A 26,952-nucleotide genomic window follows, 5' to 3' on the forward strand; every position below is an offset into this window, starting at 1 on the left:
CAGGCAGATGCTACTCGCCATATGGACACATTGATATTTACTCAATTTACAGTTAAACTGTTGGACAAAAGTTGATTTGTGGCTAATTTACTTTACAAAGATGCTGCAAAAATCCCCCTTGAGAAGAGCTGTTTAGAAATGAGGTCATTGGAGCAATTTCTGGAGCACTTCAGCTTCTATGTGAGAGTTTTGGAGGGACATTCAAATGTCATGTGACTTAAAAACAGCACATCATTGGCTAACATTATATATTTAGTCTATAATGTATAAAGTATAATGTACAGTATAAAATATACTTTGAAAAAAAAAACCTTGACCCTTCTAACCCTAAACCTTAATTAAAATAAAAATTTTCCTAAGAGAAGCGTAAAAAAAAACTAGATTTTCTTTGTTTTTTACCCCTTATTCAATTAAACAAGATTAAGAGAATAAAGACCCGGCTAATGTTAATGTAAAGCAGCTTTCTGCTCATATTCAGAGATTAAACTGGAAAGTGTCTCATTCTGTGCAGTTTTGGTGGCTCTTAAAAGAGCCTTTGTGGTTTGATGCGGGTTTAGGCGCGCTCTCCGCGGATGCGGCGGGCCAGCTGGATGTCTTTGGGCATGATGGTGACCCTCTTGGCGTGGATGGCGCACAAGTTAGTGTCCTCAAACAGGCCGACCAAATAAGCCTCGCTGGCCTCCTGCAGGGCCATGACCGCGGAGCTCTGGAAGCGCAGATCCGTCTTGAAGTCCTGAGCGATTTCTCTCACCAGCCGCTGGAAGGGCAGTTTGCGGATCAGCAGCTCGGTGGACTTCTGATAACGGCGGATCTCTCGCAGAGCCACGGTCCCGGGCCTGTAGCGGTGAGGTTTCTTGACGCCGCCGGTGGCCGGAGCGCTCTTGCGGGCGGCTTTAGTAGCGAGCTGCTTCCTCGGGGCTTTACCACCGGTGGATTTACGAGCGGTCTGCTTAGTTCTTGCCATTGTTGGAGTAACTTCTACGTCCTGCTTGCGCTGGAAATGCTGCTCTTTGTTACACGCCTGATTTTATATCATTGGACCGCCAAGAGTTCACAGTGACGTGAGGGCGCAGAGGCTTGTGATTGGCTAGTGTGTGGCGTCTGAGCATGAGTGCCAGCCAATGACTGCGCGTTCCCTCTTTTCCGTTGAGCAGAGGGTTTCCCGCTCGAGCTGCTTTGTTCTGTTGTTACTGCTCATCATCAAACAGTGGAACACACACAGGCTTTATACTCACATTTTTGTATTTGTGATGAGATATTCACCTTATTCCTAATGGTTGTGCAGATCTCGAATTCAAACAAAGGCACTTTACCATCTGTATAAAAGCACTGCTACCAAACAAGACAACCCCAGTCAAAAAGCAAATAAATCATGATGGAAACAACATTGGCAAACAGGAAGTGTGTGTAATACAGTCCGAAAGTGGGGGAAGTAGGTACTCAGTGAAGATTGGAAAGGAAAACATTTTATCCAGTCAGAATAGGACATTACAGGACTTAATAAAACCATGAATTTTATGTCCAATTATCCGACAGGACGACATGAATGTGGAGAAAAAACTGAAGAATGTATTGTGAAAACTGAAGTGTAAAGGTTCAGAGGGGCTTGATATTAATTTAAGATACAGGTTCATCCCAGAACAGAGAATTGGGCAGATTTGATTAATGTGGAAACAAAACAGGTTTTATTTGTAATTGTCCACATGGACCTAATCCACATTTGATTAACAAAAATGGTTAATCCATTTTAACCGCCTGTGGTTATATTCTTAAATTTAAAAGAAAAGTGCTTTGTCAGACAAAGTGGGTGGCTCTTAAAAGAGCCTTTGGGTTGTAACTTAAATCTGTTTATTTGGATTTGGCGGCCTTCTCGGTCTTCTTGGGCAGCAGCACCGCCTGGATGTTGGGCAGCACGCCGCCCTGAGCGATGGTCACTCCGCCCAGAAGTTTGTTCAGCTCCTCGTCGTTGCGCACCGCCAGCTGCAGGTGACGGGGGATGATGCGGGTCTTCTTGTTGTCCCGAGCGGCGTTTCCAGCCAGCTCCAGGATCTCAGCGGTAAGATACTCGAGCACAGCGGCCAGATAAACCGGAGCACCAGCGCCGACGCGCTGAGCGTAGTTGCCTTTACGGAGAAGCCTGTGAACACGGCCGACGGGGAACTGCAGTCCCGCCCTGGAGGAGCGAGTCTTAGCCTTTGCTCGGGCTTTGCCGCCGGTTTTGCCTCTGCCACTCATTTTTTTCTTCTTCTCTTAAATCTTGGATTAAAACCTCAGTAGGAATAAAGAGAATTGTTATCCGTGTCTCCATCCGTGTCTTTATACGAGAGTGCCAGTCACCCATTGGTTTAGAGTCTGAAGAGATTTCAACCAATCACTGAACTTCCCTCCAAAGCCTAACCCCCTTTTCTAGCGAGAATAATTATGCACAAGAATTTGACGAATAAAAGAGACACATAGGTTGAAATACTGAAATATTTGATATACAATTTATATTTTATAGTGCATTACAGATGGTAAGGGAAATATAATTCATTTAACAATGTGGTTTTCTGTGTGCAGTTAATGTATAAACATATTTGAACTAAAATTGTGAAATTTAAACCTTTTTTTTAAATAATTACTTCACTCTCGATGTGTTACTGGTGTTTGACACGCACACTTTAATGGGTGTAATGGGAATATGGATATTAATCGCTGTTTCTACCAAAAGCGCTACAGCTTTCACACACACTGTATATTCTGAGCACATTGATCTTCTGATACTGTAGTTTTATGGTCCTTTTGTAATATTGTAGTTGTATCACTGCCTTTATTGTGTGTGGGGTTGAGTCACAATCCTCCAGCAGTGTCGAGTGAATATATTATGTCTGTACTGATGTTTTATGTATAAAAATGGTTTAGTGATTCAAAACTTGTTTTATCTGGTCACTAATTTGTGATATATTGTTGATTTAGATTGCATGAGTACAAGTGGCCGCGAGTCACATCTTTCTTTTTAGAATGATCAAATCAGTGAAATACAGGAGTTTTGCTCTTTTTCAGAATTAGTGGTTGGCTCTTAAAAGAGCCGTTGAGGAATAAACTGTATTGGTTTGTAAAAGTATTTACTTCTTCTTGGGAGCTGCCTTTTTAGGCTTGGCTGCTTTAGGCTTTGCCGTCTTGGGTTTCGCTGCCTTGGCTTTTTTGGGGCTCTTGGCTGCTTTCTTAGCGGCTGCTGGCTTCTTTGCCTTCTTGGGGCTCTTCGTCGCCTTCTTAGCGGCCGAGGCGGCGGGTTTCTTGGCCTTCTTGGGAGATTTCTTGGCGGCGGCTTTGGGCTTCTTTGCCGCGGCGCTCTTGGGCTTCTTGGCGGCGGCGGGTTTCTTTGCCGCGGGCTTCTTCGCTTTAGAAGCCGCTTTCTTGGCCGCGGGCTTCTTCTTGGTCTCGGCTTGCTGCTTGTTGAGCTTGAATGAGCCCGAGGCGCCGGTCCCTTTGACCTGCACCAGGGTGCCTTTAGTCACCAGGCTCTTGATGGCGATCTTGACGCGGGAGTTGTTCTTCTCCACGTCGTAGCCGCTGGCGGCGAGAGCTTTCTTCAGGGCGGCGAGGGACACGCCGCTCCTCTCCTTGGATGCGGACACAGCTTTGACGATGAGCTCACCGACGCCTGGACCTGCTTTCTTGGCTTTCGCAGCGGACTTCTTCTTGGGCGCTTTGGCCGGGGCGGCAGCAGCCGGGGCTGGGGCGGTTTCTGCCATCTCTCTCTGATCGGATCTAAAGTCTTTAAGCGCTGTCTGGTTTCAGCAATGACTGGCGCTCGCGCGGCGCTGCGCTCTTCAATAACACATGAGAACCTTATAGACTCAACCTGCCCGCTCGGTGTCTGTGCGCGTCCACGAGCTCCTCACGCGTGTGTTTTCTTCTCTCACATTTGGGGCAAAACTGAAGCAGTGAAACAGTTTGTCACTGTCAAAACAAAGTGAACACCAAGCAGAGGTTCTGAGCTTTCATTAGAAACTAAAACACGCGAAGAGGATTTGTTTCTTTCGCCTCCATCAGATCAAACCCAAGGCAAGCATCAGCCACGGGGAAAAGCCGCCTGTGAATTTGATGGATAGTTTAAGTATAAAAGTTGCTAAAAGCCGAAACGCGTCCTCTGTGTGTTCAGCAAACAGTCTGAAAGAGACTTTAATGAAATCAGCATCAGTGAGGGCGTGAGGAGGCTTTCATACAGCTGCTGTTTTGGGCAGCTTGAAGCACACGAACATCTTCCGGAGGATCCGAGTCTCTCTGTGACTCTCATGTCTGGCCAGCAGATGATCTGTCCTCATAATAACAATAATCATAATAATACATACTCATGATCACTCAAGTGTTTTAACAAAATAACCACATTTGTTTCTCCTAATCTGTCATTCATCTCAGTTTCCCGCATGTGAATGAGGATTGTGTTAGAGCTCATCTGAATGAGTTGTTCATTTACAGCAAGGCATAGCAAGTGACTTAAATATCAACTTTTTCTCACTATTTCTTATTTCCCTTTGCTTATACTTTTCTGGACAATGTTTTAATCTTGTTAGCATTTCTTATGTCATTGCCTCCTATATTTCTCAATTGTAAGTCTCTTTGGATAAAAGTCTCCTAAATGAATAAATGTAAATAGAAAAAACAGGTCTAATTGATAAAATAGTCATATTATTCACTCAATATGTTTGATATATTTGCACAGATGTTGTGGTTTTGGTCAGAATATATACTAGTTCAGCTCTAACCCTGAACAAACTCACCAGATCAAGAGAATGAAGGTGTTCAGAGTCACACTGGTGCGTTAAACTGGGATTGGTGGGTCATTCCTGGTGGTGCCTTTTGGCCCTCATAAAATGTAGTAAGTCAAACTCAGTTTTTTGGTCAAGCTTGAATAGCTTAAATAGATTAAACCATTTATTAAAAAAAATAAATGAAATGGGAGATCAACTGTTAGTGAGAAAAAAAAAACAAGTTTCAAAAACGTATGATTCTAATTCAAGGGCATTGTGTAGTTTATCTTTTACAACTCAAGTGCCTTTGTCCCTTTAAAAGCATATCAGTTAATACATTAATAGAAAAAATATATAAATAGTGTATGAATTGTACTTACTTTCTCAAAACCACATCATTTTCCATTTTCAGATACAAATGCCTGAAAGGCATTTTTTTAAGAACTGCTTTAATGATACTCCAGTACATTTTTATTTGGCACAGAATTATTAGTATGTTTTTGCTGATTTGATCAAATTATTGTAAAACAAAGTGGACAAAATGACAAGGTCATTATTCTTTTTGTCAGGCTGCAGATAAATGAAGACGGTCACAATTGTGACTGGTGGTGTAACACAGGGAGTCTATGTCCCCTATATTGTCATTCTGTATTTTTCTTATAAACTCTTTCAGACTGAACTTATGGGAAGTTTTGTTTCTAACTGTCTATCTGTAGCTTTATCTATAGATCGACCTATCATATCTGTACTTATGTTTTATTTAACTTTACAATGAAGTTTATAATTTCCTTCCGGTTTTCTATGTCGCTTTAATAATTTGTATTATTAGTCATACTGCTGAATAGGAAAGCGATTTTGTCCTTTTGAAACTGAGCCTGACAAGGTTTACATCTTCAATATAAAACTGCATTAACACCATAGACATGTTGTACCACCAGTCACAATTCACCGATATGAAAACTATTTTTTAATTGACATTTCAAAAAGACATAAACGGACATCTTTTCAAACGCCATAGAAATTCATGCCATCTCTGGGGAAATTAAGATTAAATGTGTAAATTAATCTCACAAGCGTTATAAGCTCTTTAAATGAGAAGATGGGTGGCTCTTAAAAGAGCCTTTGGGGTGGGTAAGGTCAGAGGTCACCTCACTTTGAGCTGGTGTATTTGGTCACAGCCTTTGTGCCCTCGGACACGGCGTGTTTGGCCAGCTCTCCGGGCAGCAGCAGACGCACAGCGGTCTGGATCTCTCTAGAGGTGATGGTGGAGCGCTTGTTGTAGTGCGCCAGACGAGACGCCTCACCGGCGATGCGCTCGAAGATGTCGTTGACGAAAGAGTTCATGATGCCCATCGCCTTGGAGGAGATGCCGGTGTCAGGATGAACCTGCTTCAGGACTTTGTACACATAGATAGCGTAGCTCTCCTTCCTGGACTTTCTGCGCTTCTTCCCTCCCTTACCGGCGGTCTTGGTGACGGCCTTCTTGGAGCCCTTCTTAGGCGCGGACTTTGCTGGTTCAGGCATGATGATGAAGAGTCAATATGCGCTTAACAGCGATACAGAGGGTTTTATTCACCGCCATATGCTAATTTACTGAGAGATACGGATTCTTCTGATTGGCTGTTTTCATAGCCCGAGCCCTTAAACTCGTATTTCATTGGACAACTCAAAGCATTACGAGAGCCAATCATGGGTGGGTAAATGATAGACCCCGCCTACCGCCCATGCTTCAAGGACACCCAAGCGATTTCGTTTTCTTTGTTTATTTCCCGCTCTTTTTAACCTTTAGAATTGCTTTTATACACGAATTTTCCCTCCTACACAAAAGCCACCTTACCACTAACATTTCACTTTTATTTTCATACTTTTAACTTTTTTCTTAATTCGTTAAATTACTTTAAATAGCAATAGAGTTATCAAAAGAAAAAACTATTAAAACTATTTTGAATATCAGTCAAATGCTTATTTCAATACATTTATACAGAATTAAAATATTTAACGAGAAGCTTAAACTGTAAAGATATGGAGGACGAGAAATTACTTAAGTATAAATAAATGAATAAATAAATACGTAAATGCCGAAGTAAATAAATAAATGGATAAATACATAAAGGATTTAATAAATACATATAGAAATATGTGAATGAATGAATAAATAATTAAATGTTGAAATAAATGGATAAATAAATAATTAAATGCTGAAATTAACAAAGAAATGCAGAAATAAATGAATGAATAAATAAATAATTTTGTCAAAAGTATAATTTTGAATTGTATAATGTCTTTTTTTGTATAATTTGTGTTATACTATGATTTTTCTACATTTATTTATGCATTTCTACATGCATTTAATTCTGCATTTATGTATCTATTCATTTATAATTATAGTAAGTAATATATAAGTAATTTCTCGTCCTCCATATAAATAAACGCCAGTATTTTCACTGCAAAATTTACATATTCAAGTTCTTATTCAGAACTGTATTGCGTATTTAAAGTATAATGCATCACCAGCATTGCTGTGATATGACTCTTTATGTGAGGGAGTGTGTGGCTCTTAAAAGAGCCGTTGGGTTTGTGGTTTCTCTTGATTTCAGGCGTTTATCCTCCGAAGCCGTACAGGGTGCGTCCCTGCCGCTTCAGCGCGTACACAACATCCATGGCGGTGACGGTCTTTCTCTTGGCGTGCTCGGTGTAGGTCACGGCATCGCGGATCACGTTCTCCAGAAACACCTTCAACACTCCGCGGGTCTCCTCGTAGATCAGACCGGAGATGCGCTTGACACCGCCGCGGCGAGCCAGACGACGTATGGCGGGTTTGGTGATTCCCTGGATGTTATCGCGCAAAACTTTACGGTGCCGCTTAGCGCCTCCTTTACCGAGCCCTTTACCGCCTTTGCCTCTTCCAGACATATTACTAGATCAACCTTTCAAAAGACGTCGTCGAATAAGTAATGAAAGTTATATACAGGCATTTTATATTTGCTTACAGAACCTGACGGAAACCAGCCTCGCGTCAAAAGGCGGAACACGCCCCTCCCCTCAATAGAGGCCCTGTCCCATTGTGGCACCCTAAACCCTCACTAGTCCAGTTGGGTAGTGCATATATTAAATCATACCGTTACCTAAGCGATAAAAGCACCACATTTTACATGAAGCTTCTTTAGGACCTCCTGAATGATTTCAGCCTAGGAGCCCAGCTGAAATATTGACATTTAGTGTCAAATCACTTAAAAAACAATATTCATGAAAAACGTTTTTAGTTTTTTTCCCTCTCAAGTAAAACTTTCAGGGTAATGGCCTTTTATGACCACTGAATAAGCTTCCTTTTGTTAATTTGTGCCCCGGCCAGTAGATCTTCCAAATTGTAAGTGTACATATTAATGTTATATTACATATTACACTTAATGTCAAGACAAGACGATCTAGCTGTTTTGGGGAAAAAACTAATAAAATCACACCTAACACAGCAGTAGTTCTCCCTGCCACCATGTTTCAAGTTTATGGCATGCCAATCTCGAGAATTTGGGTATCAAAATTATTTCCGAACTTCCCAGTGGTGAACACGACATCAGGGCGTTCACGTGCAATTTTTATCTAGGGAACTCGTATTTACGATAATTCAGATAGCACTTGAAGGCAGCATAAGTACCCACTTACCTCTCAGTACATTGCGAAGTCTTGTTTTGCCGTGGTGAACATTTCTAAGCGTTATCTCCTAATCTGACTGTCTGTTACTGATCCTGCTATCGACCCTTTGCTGCCTGCCTCTGACCCTTGCCTGTTACATTGATCTGTAAGTGATATCTGCCTGTTCTGACCTACTGCCTGTCTACTGTTTACGATTCTGTCTGCCCCTGTTATACCTGTTTGCTCCTGTCTGACCTTGCCTGTACAACTACGACTGTTATTAATAAAAGCATGCAAATGGATCCCTGCTAGAGTGATGATTCGTTACAATTTGAATGTATGGGTTATTTTTCGTATAAATTGGTATTTGTTTAGTTTTGTTTTGTTGAACTGTGCCTTTGTGAATCATTCATGATTTGCCCTCACTGAATGGTACAAAAAACTCAAAAACTCAAAAACTAATAATAGTTTCTATGAACTGAGCCATGCTGTTTGTAATACTTCATCCACATATTAAGGGTTCCTACTTTTTTAATGTGTGAATCCTTTGTAGGGTTGACTTACTCAAATAATACATTTAGTAGGTTCAATCTCCTGCTTGGCACCCCAGTTAATTAGGTCCAACCGTTACAAGTGGAAAACATTTCCTCAGTGAACAACTGTATAAGACTATCTTTGCACAGGAAGTCATCACTTTTTTTGAATATAGACTAGATGTTCCCCTAAAATGCAGGTTCCTTTGATGCTAGTTTAAATGACAAGGACAGAACCATACAAGACACCATCTATGTGATTAAATGAACACAAGACTGGGGAAGCAAGACATGATCACAGGGGAATCACATGACAAAACCAGCAACCTAGACTTAGCCAAATTACAAAATAAAAGCCATGAAACAAGACCAAAATTAGACAAGACACCCAGTGTACTTTGGTACATGGATGATGTAGTAGTGTGCTGACACAGACCGTGAGCTGGAGCAAAGATTGAGAGCACTGTTTAAAAGATTCAAAGAAAGAGGACTTAAATTGAACAAAGATAAGTGCTCCTTTGGACTAAAACAAGTAGAGGATCTGGGTCATTTAGTAACATCTGAAGGAATTTAACCTGATCCCAGGAAAGTGGAGGTTGTGTGTGGAGCACCCAGGCTACAAATGTAAGTCAGTTGAGATGTTTTCTGGTTACATGTGGATATCTAATGAAATGTATTCCTAACTTAGAACCACTCAGATGACTAACCAGGAAGAATGTTCAGTGGGAATGGACAACTCAGACTGAACAGTCATTCACAGCATGAAAGTAGCTCTAACAAGCGAACCTTGTCTTGCATATTTTTTACTTTATGCACCTCTCTAATTCACATGTTTAATCCTGATAAAGCAACACTACTTCCACCAAACATTCGGTGTTTAGGAATGGACGTTACAGCCATATGATTATAAAATAGAGCACACAACAAATGGTGCTGATTTTCTAGTCAGGCTTCTCTTGCCAATGACTTAAACCACTGAATATATGGTGGATTATGTGAAGAAAGTATTATTCGTGCAGGCACTGACAATAAGAGGCAACAGACTGTTCCTGAGAAACTGTTCACGACTAGAAGTGGTCGTGTTGTGAAGAAACCAGGTAAATTCAAGGATATGGTAACTTTTCAGTTACACAAAACCCTTCTGCGTTTAACTTGGACAACATAAGTTTTGGGCCCACTTTATATTAGGTGGCCTTAACTACTATGCACTTACATAAAAATAATAAGTACAATATACTTATTGTGTTTACATTGTATTGCAAAACACTTTTGCTGATATTGAGGTGTGATACGGGTAAAGTTAGGGACAGGTGTGGTGGTATGGGTAAGTTTAAAGGGTAAAGTTAGGGACAGGTGTGGTGGTATGGGTAAGTTTAAAGGGTAAAGTTAGGGACAGGTGTGGTGGTGTGGGTAAGTTTAAGGGTAGTTTTAGGGACAGGTGTGGTGGTATGGGTAAGTTTAAAGGGTAAAGTTAGGGACAGGTGTGGTGGTGTGGGTAAGTTTAAGGGTAAAGTTAGGGACAGGTGTGGTGGTGTGGGTAAGTTTAAGGGTAGGGGTAGGGTTAGGGACAGGTGTGGTGGTATGAGTAAGTTTAAGGGTAGGGTTAGGGACAGGGGTGGTGGTATGAGTTTAAGGGTAAAGTTAGGGACAGGTGTGGTGGTATGGGTAAGTTTAAGGGTAGGGTTAGGGACAGGTGTGGTTTAGTAAATAAGTTGTTTAAGCTATAAACATAAATATGAACAAGGGAAAGAATGTAGCATAGTGTAAAAGTTCACAGAAGAATGTACAAGCGTTGAATGAGAGTTATGGTGATTGACATGCAGTGATAGACGTTTTAATTTTTGAGTGGCTAAAAATGGTCACGTTTAGGTATGGGGTGAGTTAGGGGCTAAAAGATATCTATATAATAGTTAAATATATTTACATAAAAACCTATTAGTAATTTAAATATTATATAAGGGATTTGTATAGATTTGTATGTTCTGTAACTGAAATGTACCAGAAGCTTTGCATATGGCACATAAATGCAGTAGCCCCTCACTGCAGAATACGAGATCCAGGGGGTGGAGCTGGATCGAGATCCAGGGGAGCGATCCGGGGAGCGGAGCTAGAACCCGAACTCCTCCCCTTTTGATTGGTCGACAGATTCCACGTCATAATTACTCGTGTTGTTGCTCTAGCGCTTCTGCATTGAGTCGGTACTAAAGAAAGTTATTCTTTTGATGGAAAAACAAACTTAATAATTTTAATAACGTTTAAAATGGTTAGTTACAAACACTGTAGTTTGTACATTGTGTGAATGTGCACCTATAATTACGCACACTGGTGGGCAATAACCAAGTATTTTATTAGAATATTTTCATTTGGAGAAATGTTTGCCTTTATTGTAAAACATAACAAAACAAATCTTGCCCTTCACCTTCCCCGAAAAGCCTGTATTTCCTTGTTACATGCAAGAATAAATATTTCTTAAAAAGCTGTGTATTCGTTGATAGGCTGATCCTTTACCACACTCAGTAGTCCACATGCACCTTGACTTAAGTAGATTAATAAATAGGCACTTCTACATATATCAGTAATATTAAATCAAGCTCTCTTTCTACTTGAGGTAGAAAATGTGTGCTTTTTCCACCACTGATTATGCATATTATTATAAAAATGTTTGTGACTTAAGTCCTGCAGCAGTCAGGTTGTCCTCTGTAACTTTATACATAAATTACTTCACATAGGCATTTGACTTAATTTATATAATATAATAAGAGAATCTCACTCACATAGATGCATGCAAAATGCATTAACAGCACAATGATATAGAAAAAAAAAACTTTATTAACACACAAGGTAAAACAGACACTGAATACAGTAGGGAAACTTAGCACGGAACATAAGGGGAAAAACAAAACAAACAATAAATTACTCATTCATCCTTTCACACTTTCAAATCTACCAGGGCATTTACATCATACACACAACACTCAAATAAGGCCAGCACAGATTTGGCAGAACTCGCTGCAGAAGTCTGGGTGGGCATCTTCACTAATAATTTAAAAAAATTCCCCCCTTCTTCCTCAGCCTACATACCACGGTCAACCGTCAACCATCAACCACGGCTGCAACTTCACAAACATGCTGGTTCACCTGACGAAGCACGGCATATAAAGTGGGAGGAGTTGGATCTGGATCCAACCACGCCCCCTGGATTTTGTATTCTGCAAACATAATTTATAAAGCAGATCTGTAAATGATATGAAACACGTTTGGTGTGATGAATATTTGACACTTTAGATTAGGTGAATGTGAATGATTTACTTATGTTGACAGCAACAAACCTCCATTCATTCAAGGTGACTCTGATATATTCAAGGTAATGTTGATTCCATTGACCGCTCATGTATTTCTCACATGCTGCTTACACAATACTGTCACATTTGTGAAAATACTTTTTTTTCCCCAACTCAGTGGACTCGGTGCTAAAGGTTAGAGGCTATTAGGCCAGCCTGGCCATTTGAAAGCCCTGGTTCGCACTGGACCAACAGTAGAAACGCGGCTAATGTGAGCAATGTGAGGTCACAGTGAGCTGAAAATGTAACCGCACAACACACTCACTGTGTGCTCAAACTATGGCCACAATATGAGATATAACTGTTATTGTTCTAAGAATGTTTTAAGATTATTATGTTCTCGTAATGTTTTCAGTAGCTAGTTTTATTTTTGTTTCCAGAATGTTCTCCTAAAAAGTAGGATAACACTCTCAAAAAACATTCCAAACATGTTCAGTGATAATATTTATAGACCATTATCTCCAAATATTCTTATAAAGCTTTATGAAGTTTCCCAGCAGACACAGGACTGAACCTCTCTTTAGATGTTGAAGTTTGTTTAAAAGTAATGGTTTGTTTTATGTCACCATTATGGTGATCAGTGTTTGCTTTAGTTGGGCTCTTTGGCCTTGAATTTTTAATGTTTGCTTTTATCTGGCCACTGTAACTGTTATGGCAAGAACAGCAAGATAAAATGTGATCAAGTATGTTGGCTACTTGTTGAAAATTAAGACGGAATTAAATAAAGTCAGATTTCATCCAGGGTCTAATCTCTGGTATCAATTTTACATGATCATATCCTGGGGTTTTACAGCATGAGATCCAGCAGTGCATTAATCAGAACATCTGCACAATAAGTGTTTTAAATAATACAGTTTTAAACCCCTTCACAGAGACAAACACAAACCTCAAGAATCGGCGTGTGCATCTCAATAACGGTGATGTGCCTCATGCCGCAGTGCATTCTGGGTGCATCATACAAAACTCATCAGTGGTTCCCAGACTGCATTGCGGCACAAAGCATGTCACCATTGTTGAGATTCATATACGCTGATTATTGATGTTTGAGTGTGTCTAAGTGAAGTAGTAGTTCAAAATGTTTAGTGTTTTTTTTATAATCCTACAGATTATCTTATTAAAAATGTAGAAACATTATTATAATCATTTATATTAAATTAATAAAACATATGACATTCTAGAGGAGATCAGCTGATCAGAGCACTATATGATGATTTTTATCATCATCATCATCAAGTAGCTGACATCATCTAGTCACATGTTCTCTTGCGGTTCTTGCCATAACAGCAAGTTATGGCAGCCAGAGAAAAACTAGCAATAAAACATCACAAGTCAAACTGCCCAACTAAAGAAAACACAGAATAATACCAAAATAACCCAAAATTATATAGCTATGCCCCTGCATATATTACTGACTGAAAAATAAAATACAAAAATTAACATGAATCTCCTAATTCATATGGGTTTCCCACTTTCCTTACAAAGCCACTCAAAAGGCTTGAACTCCAGAAGTTTGTGTAAAACCTGATGATCATGTTCTCCAGCAGGATTTGAGATGAAGATTTATTAAGAGTGTGAGAAATGGACACATAAATAAAATGTATGCTATGCATCTATTCTGTATAAATACCAAGGACACACATAAAGCATTAATTTACAACATAAAACTAGTTTTATTTCAGAAGAAGTGGGTCAAGTACAAACTATATAAAAACATTGTTTGTACAGGAAGTGAGAACATGAGCAGGTGCTGGATACCTGCTGATAAACAAACTCCCCTCCAATATATAAAAAGATTAACCAGGGCTTCACAATGCAACCTCCAGACATTGACATTGATCTACTGGACTGGTTCGTGTCACAAAAATACACAATTAAACCATGTACACTTTGTAATAATTATTTATGTGTAATTCTGTTTTAAACTCTATGCAGAGTTCAGTGTTCTTTGAGAAACAATGGCGGTCTGGACTGTCTATCTGTCTCTCTGTCTTCTTGTAGCTTTGAGTGCTTCAGGTAAGATCATTATTCCACGTTTTACATCATAACTGTTATTTTAACATGAATTGTAGCTCATCTGAGACGCTGTAATGACTCGTCAGAAGAATGATCTGATACAGTACGTGCACTAAAGTAACCCTGAGTTTGTCTCTTAATTATTATGACAATATTGCGACAATACAACAACAACAATTATATCATTATATCAGCTAAAGTTATTAATTCTTATGAATGTATTTATATTATTATTTTTGAAAATAAAATACATTAACAAATATGCGTGTTAATTATATTTTTTTTAGTATTATTGCTATTGTTCCTTTTATTCTATTAAAGAAGTGTTTGTATGAACATTTGACACTCATTTTAGTTCTTCATCATTTCAGAATTTTTTGTGTACCATGTTTTTACATGACCTATGCAAATTTGATTCATGCAAAGCTGTCCAATATGACTGCATGTATAATAATAATTTATTGATATCATTATGCACATTAATAGCATATTCATTTGATGCAAATGAATACAGCAATGTGTGGGATATACAGTCTGTTCCATAGAAGAGACACACAACCAATGTCATCGCCCGTCAAACCGACTCCAGATGTGACCCAAGCGACACCCGGCCATGCCAGGAAGGAGTGTTTTAAATGGCCAGCTTCACTGAAAGTATACCACCGTACCTCAACTACCGCTTTCTGGGAGAGAAGAACTGACTTATTTAGTTGGCATGAAGCGTTTTAGTTACCTGGAAAGACCCATTATATTCCTTTCAGGATGATGTGATTGTGTCCATAGCTTAGATCGCCTGATTTCTGCTGGAACAATGAGCTGCTCAATAATAAGTTCAAGACGGTGGTTCAAGGCACCAAAAAGGAAGTTTGAACCATCCTGTTCATGATGTTGTAGATCTTCAGCATGTCCAGCTCCATATGATAGGTCATCCTCACTTGGTTCCTCGTGGCCGGGATGAAATCAGTGCACATCGACATTTTCAGCGCCCTCTACCCGATCATGATCGCTTCTACGAACAGCCTTTCGGGATCAGAACAGACATGGACAACCATAACTAATTTGATTTCAATCTTTAAAAAGATTGGGAGTTCCTTATTTTATCCACTAGCCCATAGTAGGAACGACCTGTCTAATGTTTAACAGAGATAGTAGACACAAATTATTACCTCAAAAAAAGAAGTTGTGGACTGAGGGCAAACATATTGTCCCATGGGACAGCAACTCTTGAGGAATAGATTATTAATGACAAAAAACAGCAGCCGCCTCGTCAAGGACAGCGAGAAATTTTAGTCTTTGATCTTCCACTAAAGTCTCTCAATCCACAGGTCAAGGCATTGCACCAGAATGTCCCAACATTCCACATGGCGAGAGAGTGGACTGTTTCCCAGATCCCAACGCTTCCGAGGTAAACTTCAGTGGATAGGGCCTACATTCCATACAAACTCCCAGCATGCTTTGCTAAATCTTACTGTGCATCCTTACAGCAAAAGTGTTTGGAAAGAGCTTGCTGTTGGAGCCCCGTGAGTGAGGCTAACGTCCCCTGGTGCTTCTTTTCCAAAAGCCACGGCTATAGTGTGGTCAGCGAAAGCAAGCCTGACAGCACACGTGAGTTCAGATGTTGTACAAATCATCTACTTTCCATTGAACTTTGAAAAGTTTGTGTTTGACCATGTAGCAAGTAGAGCAAACAAATCACTAAGACCTCATGGCAAATATTTGTTTTGCTGTAGATATTGAGGCCAAGCTAACAAGAATGGATGCTCCATCTCTCTTTGGAGCTGACATTAAAGAGTTGACCTTCTACGCTGAAATGCAGACCGAAACCCGTCTCCGATTAAGGGTCTGTTTTTAAAAACCAACACATATAGCAGAGGCATGTGTCAGTGTAAACACCTCTATAATGGCATGCTATATTCGCTTTGTCAACCAGATCACTGATACAAAGCAAGCCAGGTTTGAAGTTCCTCACGAGCATGTGCAAGCGCCTTCCACCCCTCCCACCGGACCCCTAAAATACAGACTGGAGCTGGTCCAGAAGCCCTTTGGCCTAAAAGTTTGGAGAACATCTCCCGAAAAACTCCTGTGAGTGGGGAGCTTTTCCTCTTTTCTCTTCTTTTTCACACACAGGTCATATGTTGACTCTTTGTGAGTTTAGTGCCTTGCTAACAATGCAGCACAGATTCATTTTAGAGTATTTCTTTGACTAAACGAGGGGCATCACAGCACCAAAGAGACAGAAATTAGAGGCATGCGCTAAGTAAGATACTACTTGGCATTGGCATTAGCACAGACATTGCTCATAGTATCGATATAGTTTCCTCTTCAGCACAACCAACAGAAACTCTTTTAAATGTCAAACAGCTTTAAACATGTCTTTTTCTCTTCACTTAAAACATTTATTTATTTCAGCATTTATTCTCCTTATCCAGTCCTTTGCAAAGCATGCTGCACTCTCAGAAAAAAAGGTACAGTGGAGGTACAATTTTGTTCCTTGGGGAACAAAACGTATAACTGTACCTTTAAAGGTACACAATTGGTCCTTAGGATACAATTAAACCATTGGCAGGCAAGTTCGGTCCTAGTGAGATGCACACAGATATCAAGAATCAGCATATGAATCTCAACAATGGTGACATACTTAATGCTGCAATGCATGCTGGGAGCCATGAGTTTTATACTGTGGGGGCTTAGTAGGGTTGGAGCTAAACTCTGCAGAACATCAGCTCTCTAGGACTGAACTTGCCTACCCCTGACTTAGTGGTACAAAAATGTACCCTTAAGGGTACCACCCCAGTGACGGCCACTTGTACCTTAAAAGGTACAATTTCGTACTCTTTTTTTTTGAGAGTGTGGGAACTAGAAATCCACAGCCCAATTTTCTAAAGGTTTTTTGGTGCCTTGTCACACAATATTATGTTAATGTAATGATCAACATTATTGTCAACAGAAACCCATTGTTTTAAAGCTACACTGTGTGATATTTTCCCCCATCTAACGGTTAAAAGGTATATGACCATCCAGTGAATTTTAGTTTCTGTTCCTCTCAATTCCGATTTCGTTTCAACTCCTACGGTGGCCGATTTAGTCCAAGATTAACATGGCTTCCAGTTCGACCTCGTCCACATTCGACACGGTGCCTGTGGGATATTCTGTGCGCAGTGGGATGGTTGGAACTCAACTGGCCTAATTATTCGGCTAGAAAGAACTGCAGCTAATCCAGAGTGAACTTTGATGATAGTAATGTTTATTCAGTCATCCAATTGCAAGGCATAAACAGGTTTGCGTGGATATGTACATAAATGTGGTTTCTGTGAGAGAACAAATAAGGATGGTAAATATACATACACAGTTAAGAACTGTATAACGATACTTATAAGTTACATTTGTATAATGTAACCGTAAACCAGAGCTTATTGTACCATATATAGGCGCTAAATGCAGCTGCATTAAAAGGAGCGGAGCTGCCGCTGCCGCTGCTAACAAGCGGTGTCCGGTTACAAAAGTGTGTGCGCCGCTTTAACGTTAGCACTGCAGTGCGCTCTGTATAACAATTGTTAATATGCCGATCAGACCTGATACATATTTCCATCAACATACATTACAAGCAAATATTTTCTAAAAACGAATAAACATTGTTGATAACAAAATAACTGAATGATTATTCAAATAGGTGAGCATTACGCTATTGTATGTTGACACAAAAATACTTCTGAGGTGACATCAACTGAATTACGCGATGACACACTCTGAAACACATCTACAATGACAATAACTATTATTACTTACGGAGTTATTAACGCACAGAAATACCACACAAGCAAAAACAGACTTTTGAGGAATAAACAAGCCAGGAAAACTCCGTATAACTCTGTTACTGGACGCTGCTGAGATGAAAACTCTCTGCACATGCACCAGACAAGTCTGAACAAGTTGACGCGCACATGCGCGAGGCAGAGAATTTTGTACAGTGCCATCGAGTGAAACGCGAAAGGCGAAGCTTGAATTTACGGGTATGTCCCTCTTTGGCTAATGTACTTTCAAGATGGAGGGGCAACATGGCGACCACCGTTAGATCCCATTACCTTATGTATTTTCAATGGCATATTATAAACTTACGAGAATACTTTATTACTTGAAAGAAGTAAATATACATTAATGAGCACATATATTTTTGAAAGAACTAAGTGTTTTTAGCTAAGAATAGACTAAAAAAGTTACACAGTGTAGCTTTAACAAAGACATCTATGCAAATGTTTAAGACCATATTACCATTTAAAAATGGTAATTTACAAAATTGACCTGCTTTGAAGGGTGAATCTTTGATCGGTGGATATGTTCTCGACAGGTTTCATGACATTCACCCACAAACTGAACTGTGAGTAAACTTCCTCTCTACAACATCTCTTCCTCTCTTGCTCGGTCAGGTTTGATACAACCATTGGGCCGCTGGTTTTTGCTGATCAGTACCTTCAGCTCTCGGCTAAACTCCCCTCTCACAATATCTATGGGCTTGGAGAGCACGTCCATCAGACCTTCCGCCATGACACCAACTGGAGGACCTGGCCGATCTTCACAAGAGATGCTTTTCCCAACGGCGTGAGTCATAACGTTCAGATCATTTGCACAAACATTTTCACCAACAGTGTGACCTCAGTTTCTTCAGTGAAATGCAAAGCTTTAGGTAAGTTTTTGAAGAATCTCCTGGCCACTCTGAAGGACTAAGGATTTCAAGCTTAAAAAAGGATAACATTAAAGAAGTCCATACTCATGCCCCGTATTGCAAATCTTCCGAAGTCATTTGACTGAAAATGTGAGTCTAACTCAAGAACTGGATCAGTCTGATTCATGAATGAATCATTTAGAACAACTCACTACTTAGCACTATTTTTCCATTGAGATCTAGGGTGGATTTCAATGTTTTCAGTGAATAACACCTTAACATTATTGACTGATGTCAGACAAAAAGACATTGCATGAGTTGAATGGACAACTTTTATAATACTCTAATGGTGAATTTCTTGTTTTCTTGTTGCTTTGGAGCTCAACAGCCCCATTTCTCATTCTCTTTTGATATTTTGACAAGTGCGGCCAAGCAATTTTTATATAAAAATTATATATTTTCCATTACAAACCTCATTGTCTTTTCCTACCACAGGGCTCACATAACCTGTATGGCCACTTCCCCTATTTTACATGTCTGGAAGATGCCAGCGGCCAATCCATGGGTGTTTTCCTCATGAACAGCAATGCTATGGGTAAACAGACCCTCTCTTGACTAGTTTTATTGTGTCATTGTGATGGCTTCAATAACATCTTTAATAACATGATTTATGATGTCTGTGCACAGCATCTATAGTGCATTGTGATGTGTTTGTGTGTTTGGTTATCAAATGAGAGGAGTCTCAGTTGTTTATGTCTGTCTGTTCTTGTCTGTGTGCAGAGGTGACAATCCAGCCCGCTCCGGCCGTAACCTACCGGACTATTGGAGGGGTTTTGGACTTCTACATCCTGCTTGGAGAGACACCAGAGGCAGTGGTGGACGAGTTCACACAGGTGAGCGGAAATAGAAACACCAGTGACTCTTTTGGGTGAAATTGTGAACACTTGGAAAGGCTTTTTCATATTAGAGACACAGCATGATGGACAATACATGTGGCAATAACAAATAGGGTCATTTCTCTGCTTTCCAATTGGATTAAAAGCAAAAAGCTCATACAAATAATAATAATAATAATACAATTATCAAATCGATAACTTGTATATTAATGAATTTTACAGATTGTATTCTTTCACATTGTTATGTTTTGGTACATATTTTACATATTTTTTACAAAATACTACAATTTATTATACAAAAATACTTGATTCTTATTGGTCAGCCATAGTATTCTGCAGTCAAATATGTATATTTTATATTGACCACAAAAAAATATTCTATTATAAACATTTATAATTTGTTTATTTTCTATTAAATTTACATCAAAAAACTTTTTAGGAAAATTTTCTGAAATGCTTTATTCTGATTCTGGTCATTTGTGGCCTTCTGTGGACAAATGTTTTTGTATAATATCCACTAAAGTTTATGTTATTAATTACAAATATGATACAACTATTATGAATTATAATCATATAAAATATTATCATTTATTACGCAACTCTGGCTAAACTGCATACATGAAGATTTTTATTTCTTATACATTTTCTCAAACTAAACTTAAAACTAAAACCAATAAAAATACAATTATTTCAGCTAGTTGACTAATCATGATTTCTCTTTTGCTTTCTAGTATTGAGATAACAAACTAAAACTGAAATAAAAATGTATAAGAACTATGTAGACATAAAAACTTGACAAACCCACACAACAAAATGACTAAAACTTTAAATAAAAAAGAAATCTGAAAACATAATTTAAAAATGTATTCGAAATATTAATAAAAACTAAAATAATATACCAATGATAGAAAAATAGCACTGCTCCATTTATGTATCTATTTAACAGTAATAAGCAGTCAGACAGTCATTGCAAAATAAACCCTGATCTGGACCACGCCATGAACTTCTTGCCAAAACTTCATCAATGCTAATTGACATTAGGTCATGAGTTGAAGTGAAACAGGCCCAGATGAAGCTTCCAGATGAGCCTGAGGGAGTCAGGCTGTGACGTTCAGCGTCTTTAACATTGCTTTATGTCTCTCCAGCTGATCGGCAGGCCTTTCATCCCTCCGTACTGGTCTCTGGGCTTCCAGCTCTCTCGTTGGGACTACGGCAGCCTGGACGAGGTCAAGAAAGTCGTGGAGAGAAATCGTCAGGCTGGCCTTCCGTATGTAAGTGCCAGGAACAGAAGGAGGCTCCTCGCGTTCTTCTGCAAAACTTGATTCCATCCAGTCCTTCAAAGCCACAACCTGGGGGTGGGGGAGAAGTGGAGCGTTCAAGCATTCATGCTTGCAGTTGCCAGATTTTAATCATTTAAAACCCCCAATCAGAGCTTTTCTGTTAAAGGAACACATATTCAATCTGGTGTTGTACTTAAACATTGCAATCTGGCAACCATGTGCACGCAAGCTCTCTCTCTCTCTCTCTCTCTCTCTCTCTCTCTCTCTCTCTCTCTCTCTCTCTCTCTCTCTCTCTCTCTCTCTCTCTCGTGTGCAGATGATCTGAAAACACCAATAAACAAGTCAGCTGCATTTCAGCAATCTCCATTTGACATTTTCAGCTTAAAGTGTCATTCAGTCGCTCTGTATTCTGTCACGACTCACGAGCCGCTTGTGCTGTTTGTGTGACAAAATCTGACATCAAACCTTCTCAGCGATGAACTGAACAAGCATGGATCTCTCGACTATTTGCGATTGTGTTTGCTGAATAACTGAACTTGTGTGAGCTACCGAAATGAGCCTTGCTGTTAAACAGCCAATCAGAGCTGAGCTCAACATTATTATTCATGACCCTTCCAAATAAGGTAATAACAGGCCATTTCATTCTAGGGACAAATCCTAGGGTTGTAAATGGACATGTAAAAGTGTATCTGGAGAATTGTTGCCCTTACCTAAGCCACATACCTTCTATGTAGATATCTGAGAACAATTTAAAATATTGTATCAATGCAAACCAAAAGCGGGTTTTCGCTGCTATGCCATAGAAAATTGTCTGGTTCCCCAAAGAACCTTTCAGTAAATAGTTCTTAAGAGAACCATTAATTTCTTAGTGTAAAGAAATGTTTAATAATCTAAAGTACCTTTTCCTCTATAAAGAAACGTTTGTGCGATGGAAAAATTCCATGGATTCTTCACGGAACCATCACTGACGATAAAGAATCTTTATGTTTAAGAGTGTAACTTCCATAATTAGACATTGAAGTGAAACAGGATATTCAGTGAGAGAAGGAAACTGATTTGATGTAGATTTTACCGAAACTCACAGCTGAACCTTCATTATGTTATGTTCCAGGACGTCCAGTACACTGATATTGACTACATGGAGGACAAAAAGATCTTCACCTATGATACGGTGAAATTTGCGGAGCTGCCTCAGTTTGCTGACTACATGCATGATAAAGGACAGAAATACATCATCATATTGGTGAGCCATTGCTGTTATGTTTTCATTTATGCTGAGCTGCAGAGTTTTATAGGTTGGCCTGTTAGTTCTGGGAATTGGACAGTTGAACACCTCAAGTCATTTTCTTCTTGGTAGGATCCTGCTGTGTCCACCAGCCGAAAAATAAACGGACCTTATGAAGCTCTTGACAGGGGTCATGCAGCTAAAGCTTGGGTCACTGAAGCGGACGGGGTAACACCTCTACTGGGAGAGGTAAGATCCTCCAAACATAATCCTGATTGGCTAATCCTTAGTAGGGTTTGGGATTGAGAACTGGATTTAAATGATTTCCATGATGTTTGGTATTAGTAATTGTTGTTGGCCACTCATTCATTCAAGACATTATTTCCATGACAGTTGAGCAGATTCTCCTTCCCTCTCTCACGTGTCACAGGTCTGGCCAGGGGAAACCCTGTTTCCTGACTACACTAACCAGTCTTGCATTGATTGGTGGGTTGATGAAATTTCACGTTTCCACAAAGAAGTCAAGCATGATGCTCTCTGGATTGTAAGTAACCTGCAAAGATCATTACCCGTCACCAAATATTGAACCTGATCATATTACAATTTGGTGGAAAAGTCACAAAAGGTCATGATGTTCTGATTCCGATCTCCAACTTCCTACAGAGTCTCCAAATCAATAACATATACACTGATCAGGCATAACATTATGACCTAATATTGTGTTGGTCCTCCTGACCCGTCGAGGCATGGACCCAACTAGACTCCTGAAGGTGTGCTGTGGTATCTGGCATCAAGATGTTAGCGTGTCGAAGAAAAACATTTTACGCCATCCAATCAATCAATCAATCAATCAATCAATCAATCAATCAATCAATCAATCAATCAATCAATCAATCAATCAACCAATCAACCAATCAATCAATCAATCAATCAATCAATCAATCAATCAATCAAACAATCAATCAATCAATCAATCAATCAATCAACCAATCAACCAATCAACCAATCAATCAATCAATCAATCAATCAATCAATCAATCAATCAATCAATCAATCCCTGATTGAAAAAGTCAAGTTCTACTCTACAATTTGTCTCACTGAAAGTAAAATGGTTATGAATGCTATTTCATTTTAGCTTTAAAACCTCACCACTGTAAAAAATAAAAGTTGAGCTGGCTTAAAAAATAAAGCAACCTATCACACTCAACTTTTTAAGTTAAATCCACTAATTATCTCGAATTAAAGTTAACTTAAATACGTTTGTTCATCTAAAGAGTAACAGGTAACATCTAATGATTCAAGGCAATAAAATAATGTTTAGCATTTGGCAATGCAAGCAGCTACAATCCTTGTTTTTCATCTCCATGTTTGATTTTCAAAGACATCGTCATGACATGAAAATGTTTAGAGGTTTTTGCTTTAATCTCGAGAACAATAGCTACCTGAATTAAGGAGCGCTGAACTAATCGCTGTTTTTGTTTTTTGTCTAAGGACATGAATGAGGTGGCCAATTTCGTAAAGGGAAGCATCAAAGGCTGCGCTGATAACAAACTCAACAATCCTCCATTCACCCCACGTGAGTCTGAAATGCATCTACAGCAAGATTTATTCACATCAGCGTTTCCTCAGCATCTGTAAACATCCGTCCACTTGATTTCCAATGGACTCTAAAGGTATCATTGATAACCTGATGTACAGTAAGACCTTGTGTATGGATGCTAAACACAACTGGGGGAACCACTATGATGTCCACAGTCTGTATGGCTACTCTATGGTCCTGGCCACTGAGAAGTAAGTGCTGGTTTTTCCACACTCTGTATGCAAATAATCATAAATAGTTATGATTGGCTGATGCGGCATTTTACTCTTGTCAGAATGATTAATACAAATTAACATCACAACAATGCTGTTTTTACCAGTGGATAGTCATATATTAATATGCTCATGTTTGTGACTTCACAACAATCAATGACAATCACATGACAATATCTGAATTATGTTTGTGAATCATTTCATAAATGGTCTGGGTGGTCATAGGATGGTGTCAGTCTTAATGTATGTCTACTCTCGTTCCTCTACACCCCCTCTCACATTCAACTTAACTCCTGTCTTTGTACTTGTCATCTCTATGATTTCCTAGGCCACCCTACTTCACTTTGTGTCTTTCATATACCCTCCTTGATGTCATTATATTGTGGTGCCAGTGGTCCCTATACCTCTCTGATATTCTGCTTCTGCTTCCAGGGCATCGAGAGCAGTGTTTGGGACGAACCGTTCCATGGTTTTCACCCGCTCTTCTTTCCCCGGAGTGGGAAAGTACGCTGGGCATTGGTTGGGTGACAATGCCGCCACCTGGAATGACATTAAGTGGGCGATACCCGGCATGCTGGAGTTTAACCTCTTTGGAATCCCTTACGTAAGTGGTTTGGCTCCAGACATGGGTATTTGATGGTAGACACCAGTTTCTTCAGAACAGAACAGCCCCACTGAGAGACATGGAAAGCATTTGGTTTTAATTGAGTTGCCATGAAATGCAATGAGAAGTTGAATGAGAATGCATTTGGACTTGAATTGAAGTTAACATTGACTGGCTGACTGGCTGATTAATTTATCATATTCTCAGATGTTAGACACAAATACAGACTTTGCAAATCTGTGAACATTGTTAATATCTCTTATGAAGAAAACATGAGTCTTTTTCTCAGGAGAAACATCTAAAAACAACAAGACTTCAGCAAAACTCTCAACTTAAAGGGACAGTTCACCCAAAAATTTTAATTCTGTCATCATGTACTCGCCCTCAAGTTGTTCCAAACCTATATGAGTTTCGTAAGATATTTAGAAGAATGTCGGAAACCAGACAATTGACTATGGAAGTCAACGGGGTCCATCAACTGTTCGCTTACCCATATTCTTCAAAATATCTTCTTTGTCTCAAAGCTCAGGAGATTCTCTCTTTTGACCTCTGTAAGTATCCGATTTTTTGCTTATAAAATGTAAAAATCAACACAAATGAGGCAACTCGTCAAGTCTTGGTAGAGAATTACTTCTCATTTGATGCTTGTAACTGCACACTCTGAGACATTTTTGATCTTGTCTGATGCTCTATATAGGCATTTGTCAGATTGCTGGTGTCTTTTTCAGATATAAAACACTGGAATCTCCATTTAATTGCCTAGTTTTTTTGGAGAAACGTGAGAAAATGAAGAGTAATTTTTCCTGAATCGTATGATGTTCTTCTGCAGATCGGTGCAGACATCTGTGGGTTCTTCGACAACTCGTCGGAGGAGCTTTGCAGGCGTTGGATGCAAGTTGGCGCATTTTACCCCTTCAGCCGTAACCACAACGCTCAAGGGTTCAAAGTATGTAAGGCTCTTTAAACACCCAAAGTGTCTTTAAACATCTGTGCTATGTGTATCTGGCCCAACGGCAGTGCACTGAATTACAAACGTGTCCTCTCTCTTGAAACTCTATTATTTCTCTTGTCCTCTCTCTTGAAACTCTATTATTTCTCTAATCATTATTGTGAGATTGGCGTTAGAGAAGCAATCTGACCTCCGGAGTTAAAGTTTGAGAGGGCAAATGAGGTAGCCTGGTTAAAACCAGACCATTCTCAGTAGTAACTGAGTTATGGTCTGACAAAGCTTCATAGACAAATCATTTCCAAAGGGGCGTCACCAACGGACGACGCTCAAATGCCTCTCGGCTCAATTGGATAGACCTAAAACCAATCAGAGCGATGAGGGAGATGACGTATGCAGAGCGACGGAGAAACATCTGACTGGCCGTTTATCAATATGCGTTTTTGTCTGTACTTGTGTTCTCAAATAGGAAATGTCCCCGGTTTCCATTTCAGAAATCTGGTCACCTTACCTAAACCACATATTAATGTTTAATATATTATTTTTAAAATGTAAACAAAAAGAGGCAGGGTGTTTTATACTTCGTTTTATTATAAATATATAAGATAACCAATGTAGGCCTAGCTACGCGTTGCCTGAACCACATTCGTGTGGCTATTATTATTATGTTTAATTTTTATTTTTTTATGAAATGAGGCAGTGGTGTTTTATGGCATATTTCGTACGCGAACTTCTGACTTGCGTCCGTGACTTACCAAGTTTGACTCCGGAGAACGAACTCCCGAGGACGGGAGGACACTAGTCCGCCTACTATGCTCTTGACAGCATCACTCAGTATATATTTGTATATGTAGTGCACGCAATGCATATTATCTTCAATGCATGTTTATAACAAAACGAAATATAAAAAACCCAGCCTCGTTTCGTTTACATTAAAAAAAACACACACACATAATATAGGCTATGATTATCACTGTAATAAATTAAATATGACACAAAACACAACCCAGTCTCTTTTTGTTAAATGTCAGTTTATGTGTGATCATCAATAGCAATTATACAAGTATAAGTAAAAGGTATAAGAAGCTATACAATAAATAAAGCAATTCAGTCAAAGTCAGCGCCAGGAGACTAACGGTTAAGTTTAATATCTTAAAAATATAAAGTTATGAAACTTCACTTTGCCCTCAGATAAAACGATCTGTCTAGGAACAAATTATAGATTAATGAGAGCAAAGATCAGCCGTTAGATCTACACAAGACGAGACGGTTTAACCAC

The 26,952-nt window shown here is 39.4% G+C and overlaps 6 protein-coding genes across 6 annotated transcripts in view; 1 reads left to right on the forward strand and 5 right to left on the reverse strand.

Annotated features, from left to right (window-relative positions):
- Positions 1 to 553: 553 nt before the first annotated feature.
- On the reverse strand, positions 554 to 964 carry LOC307122008 (histone H3.2; the record flags this gene model as incomplete). Its single annotated transcript, XM_079809810.1, has 1 exon — positions 554 to 964. The coding sequence occupies one exon, from the start codon at positions 962 to 964 to the stop codon at positions 554 to 556; it is 411 nt and encodes a 136-aa protein (XP_079665936.1).
- Positions 965 to 1,848: 884 nt separating this feature from the next.
- Positions 1,849 to 2,235, reverse strand: LOC307122012 (histone H2A; the record flags this gene model as incomplete). The annotated part of the gene is made up of 1 exon (XM_079809814.1): positions 1,849 to 2,235. The coding sequence occupies one exon, from the start codon at positions 2,233 to 2,235 to the stop codon at positions 1,849 to 1,851; it is 387 nt and encodes a 128-aa protein (XP_079665940.1).
- Positions 2,236 to 3,104: 869 nt separating this feature from the next.
- On the reverse strand, positions 3,105 to 3,734 carry LOC307122006 (histone H1-like; the record flags this gene model as incomplete). Its single annotated transcript, XM_079809808.1, has 1 exon — positions 3,105 to 3,734. The coding sequence occupies one exon, from the start codon at positions 3,732 to 3,734 to the stop codon at positions 3,105 to 3,107; it is 630 nt and encodes a 209-aa protein (XP_079665934.1).
- Positions 3,735 to 5,882: 2,148 nt separating this feature from the next.
- Positions 5,883 to 6,257, reverse strand: LOC307122013 (histone H2B-like; the record flags this gene model as incomplete). Its single annotated transcript, XM_079809815.1, has 1 exon — positions 5,883 to 6,257. The coding sequence occupies one exon, from the start codon at positions 6,255 to 6,257 to the stop codon at positions 5,883 to 5,885; it is 375 nt and encodes a 124-aa protein (XP_079665941.1).
- A 1,077-nt stretch (positions 6,258 to 7,334) lies between these two features.
- Positions 7,335 to 7,646, reverse strand: LOC307122019 (histone H4; the record flags this gene model as incomplete). Its single annotated transcript, XM_079809821.1, has 1 exon — positions 7,335 to 7,646. The coding sequence occupies one exon, from the start codon at positions 7,644 to 7,646 to the stop codon at positions 7,335 to 7,337; it is 312 nt and encodes a 103-aa protein (XP_079665947.1).
- Positions 7,647 to 14,019: 6,373 nt separating this feature from the next.
- Positions 14,020 to 26,952, forward strand: part of LOC307121437 (sucrase-isomaltase, intestinal-like) — a 53,146-nt gene continuing 40,213 nt past the window's right edge. Inside the window, exons 1-17 of the mRNA XM_079809026.1 lie at positions 14,020 to 14,085; positions 14,170 to 14,250; positions 15,576 to 15,655; positions 15,735 to 15,855; positions 15,981 to 16,090; positions 16,181 to 16,332; positions 18,675 to 18,846; positions 19,406 to 19,505; positions 19,691 to 19,803; positions 20,952 to 21,077; positions 22,198 to 22,329; positions 22,444 to 22,560; positions 22,742 to 22,855; positions 23,803 to 23,887; positions 23,985 to 24,102; positions 24,556 to 24,727; positions 25,557 to 25,673. Coding sequence (XP_079665152.1) covers positions 14,193 to 14,250; positions 15,576 to 15,655; positions 15,735 to 15,855; positions 15,981 to 16,090; positions 16,181 to 16,332; positions 18,675 to 18,846; positions 19,406 to 19,505; positions 19,691 to 19,803; positions 20,952 to 21,077; positions 22,198 to 22,329; positions 22,444 to 22,560; positions 22,742 to 22,855; positions 23,803 to 23,887; positions 23,985 to 24,102; positions 24,556 to 24,727; positions 25,557 to 25,673 — 1,887 coding nt within the window. The 5' untranslated portion in view covers positions 14,020 to 14,085; positions 14,170 to 14,192. The remainder of the gene's footprint in view (positions 14,086 to 14,169; positions 14,251 to 15,575; positions 15,656 to 15,734; positions 15,856 to 15,980; positions 16,091 to 16,180; positions 16,333 to 18,674; positions 18,847 to 19,405; positions 19,506 to 19,690; positions 19,804 to 20,951; positions 21,078 to 22,197; positions 22,330 to 22,443; positions 22,561 to 22,741; positions 22,856 to 23,802; positions 23,888 to 23,984; positions 24,103 to 24,555; positions 24,728 to 25,556; positions 25,674 to 26,952) is intronic.

This window comes from Gobio gobio (assembly GCF_949357685.1).
Source record: "Gobio gobio genome assembly, chromosome: 25".
Taxonomy (NCBI): Eukaryota; Metazoa; Chordata; class Actinopteri; order Cypriniformes; family Gobionidae; genus Gobio; species Gobio gobio.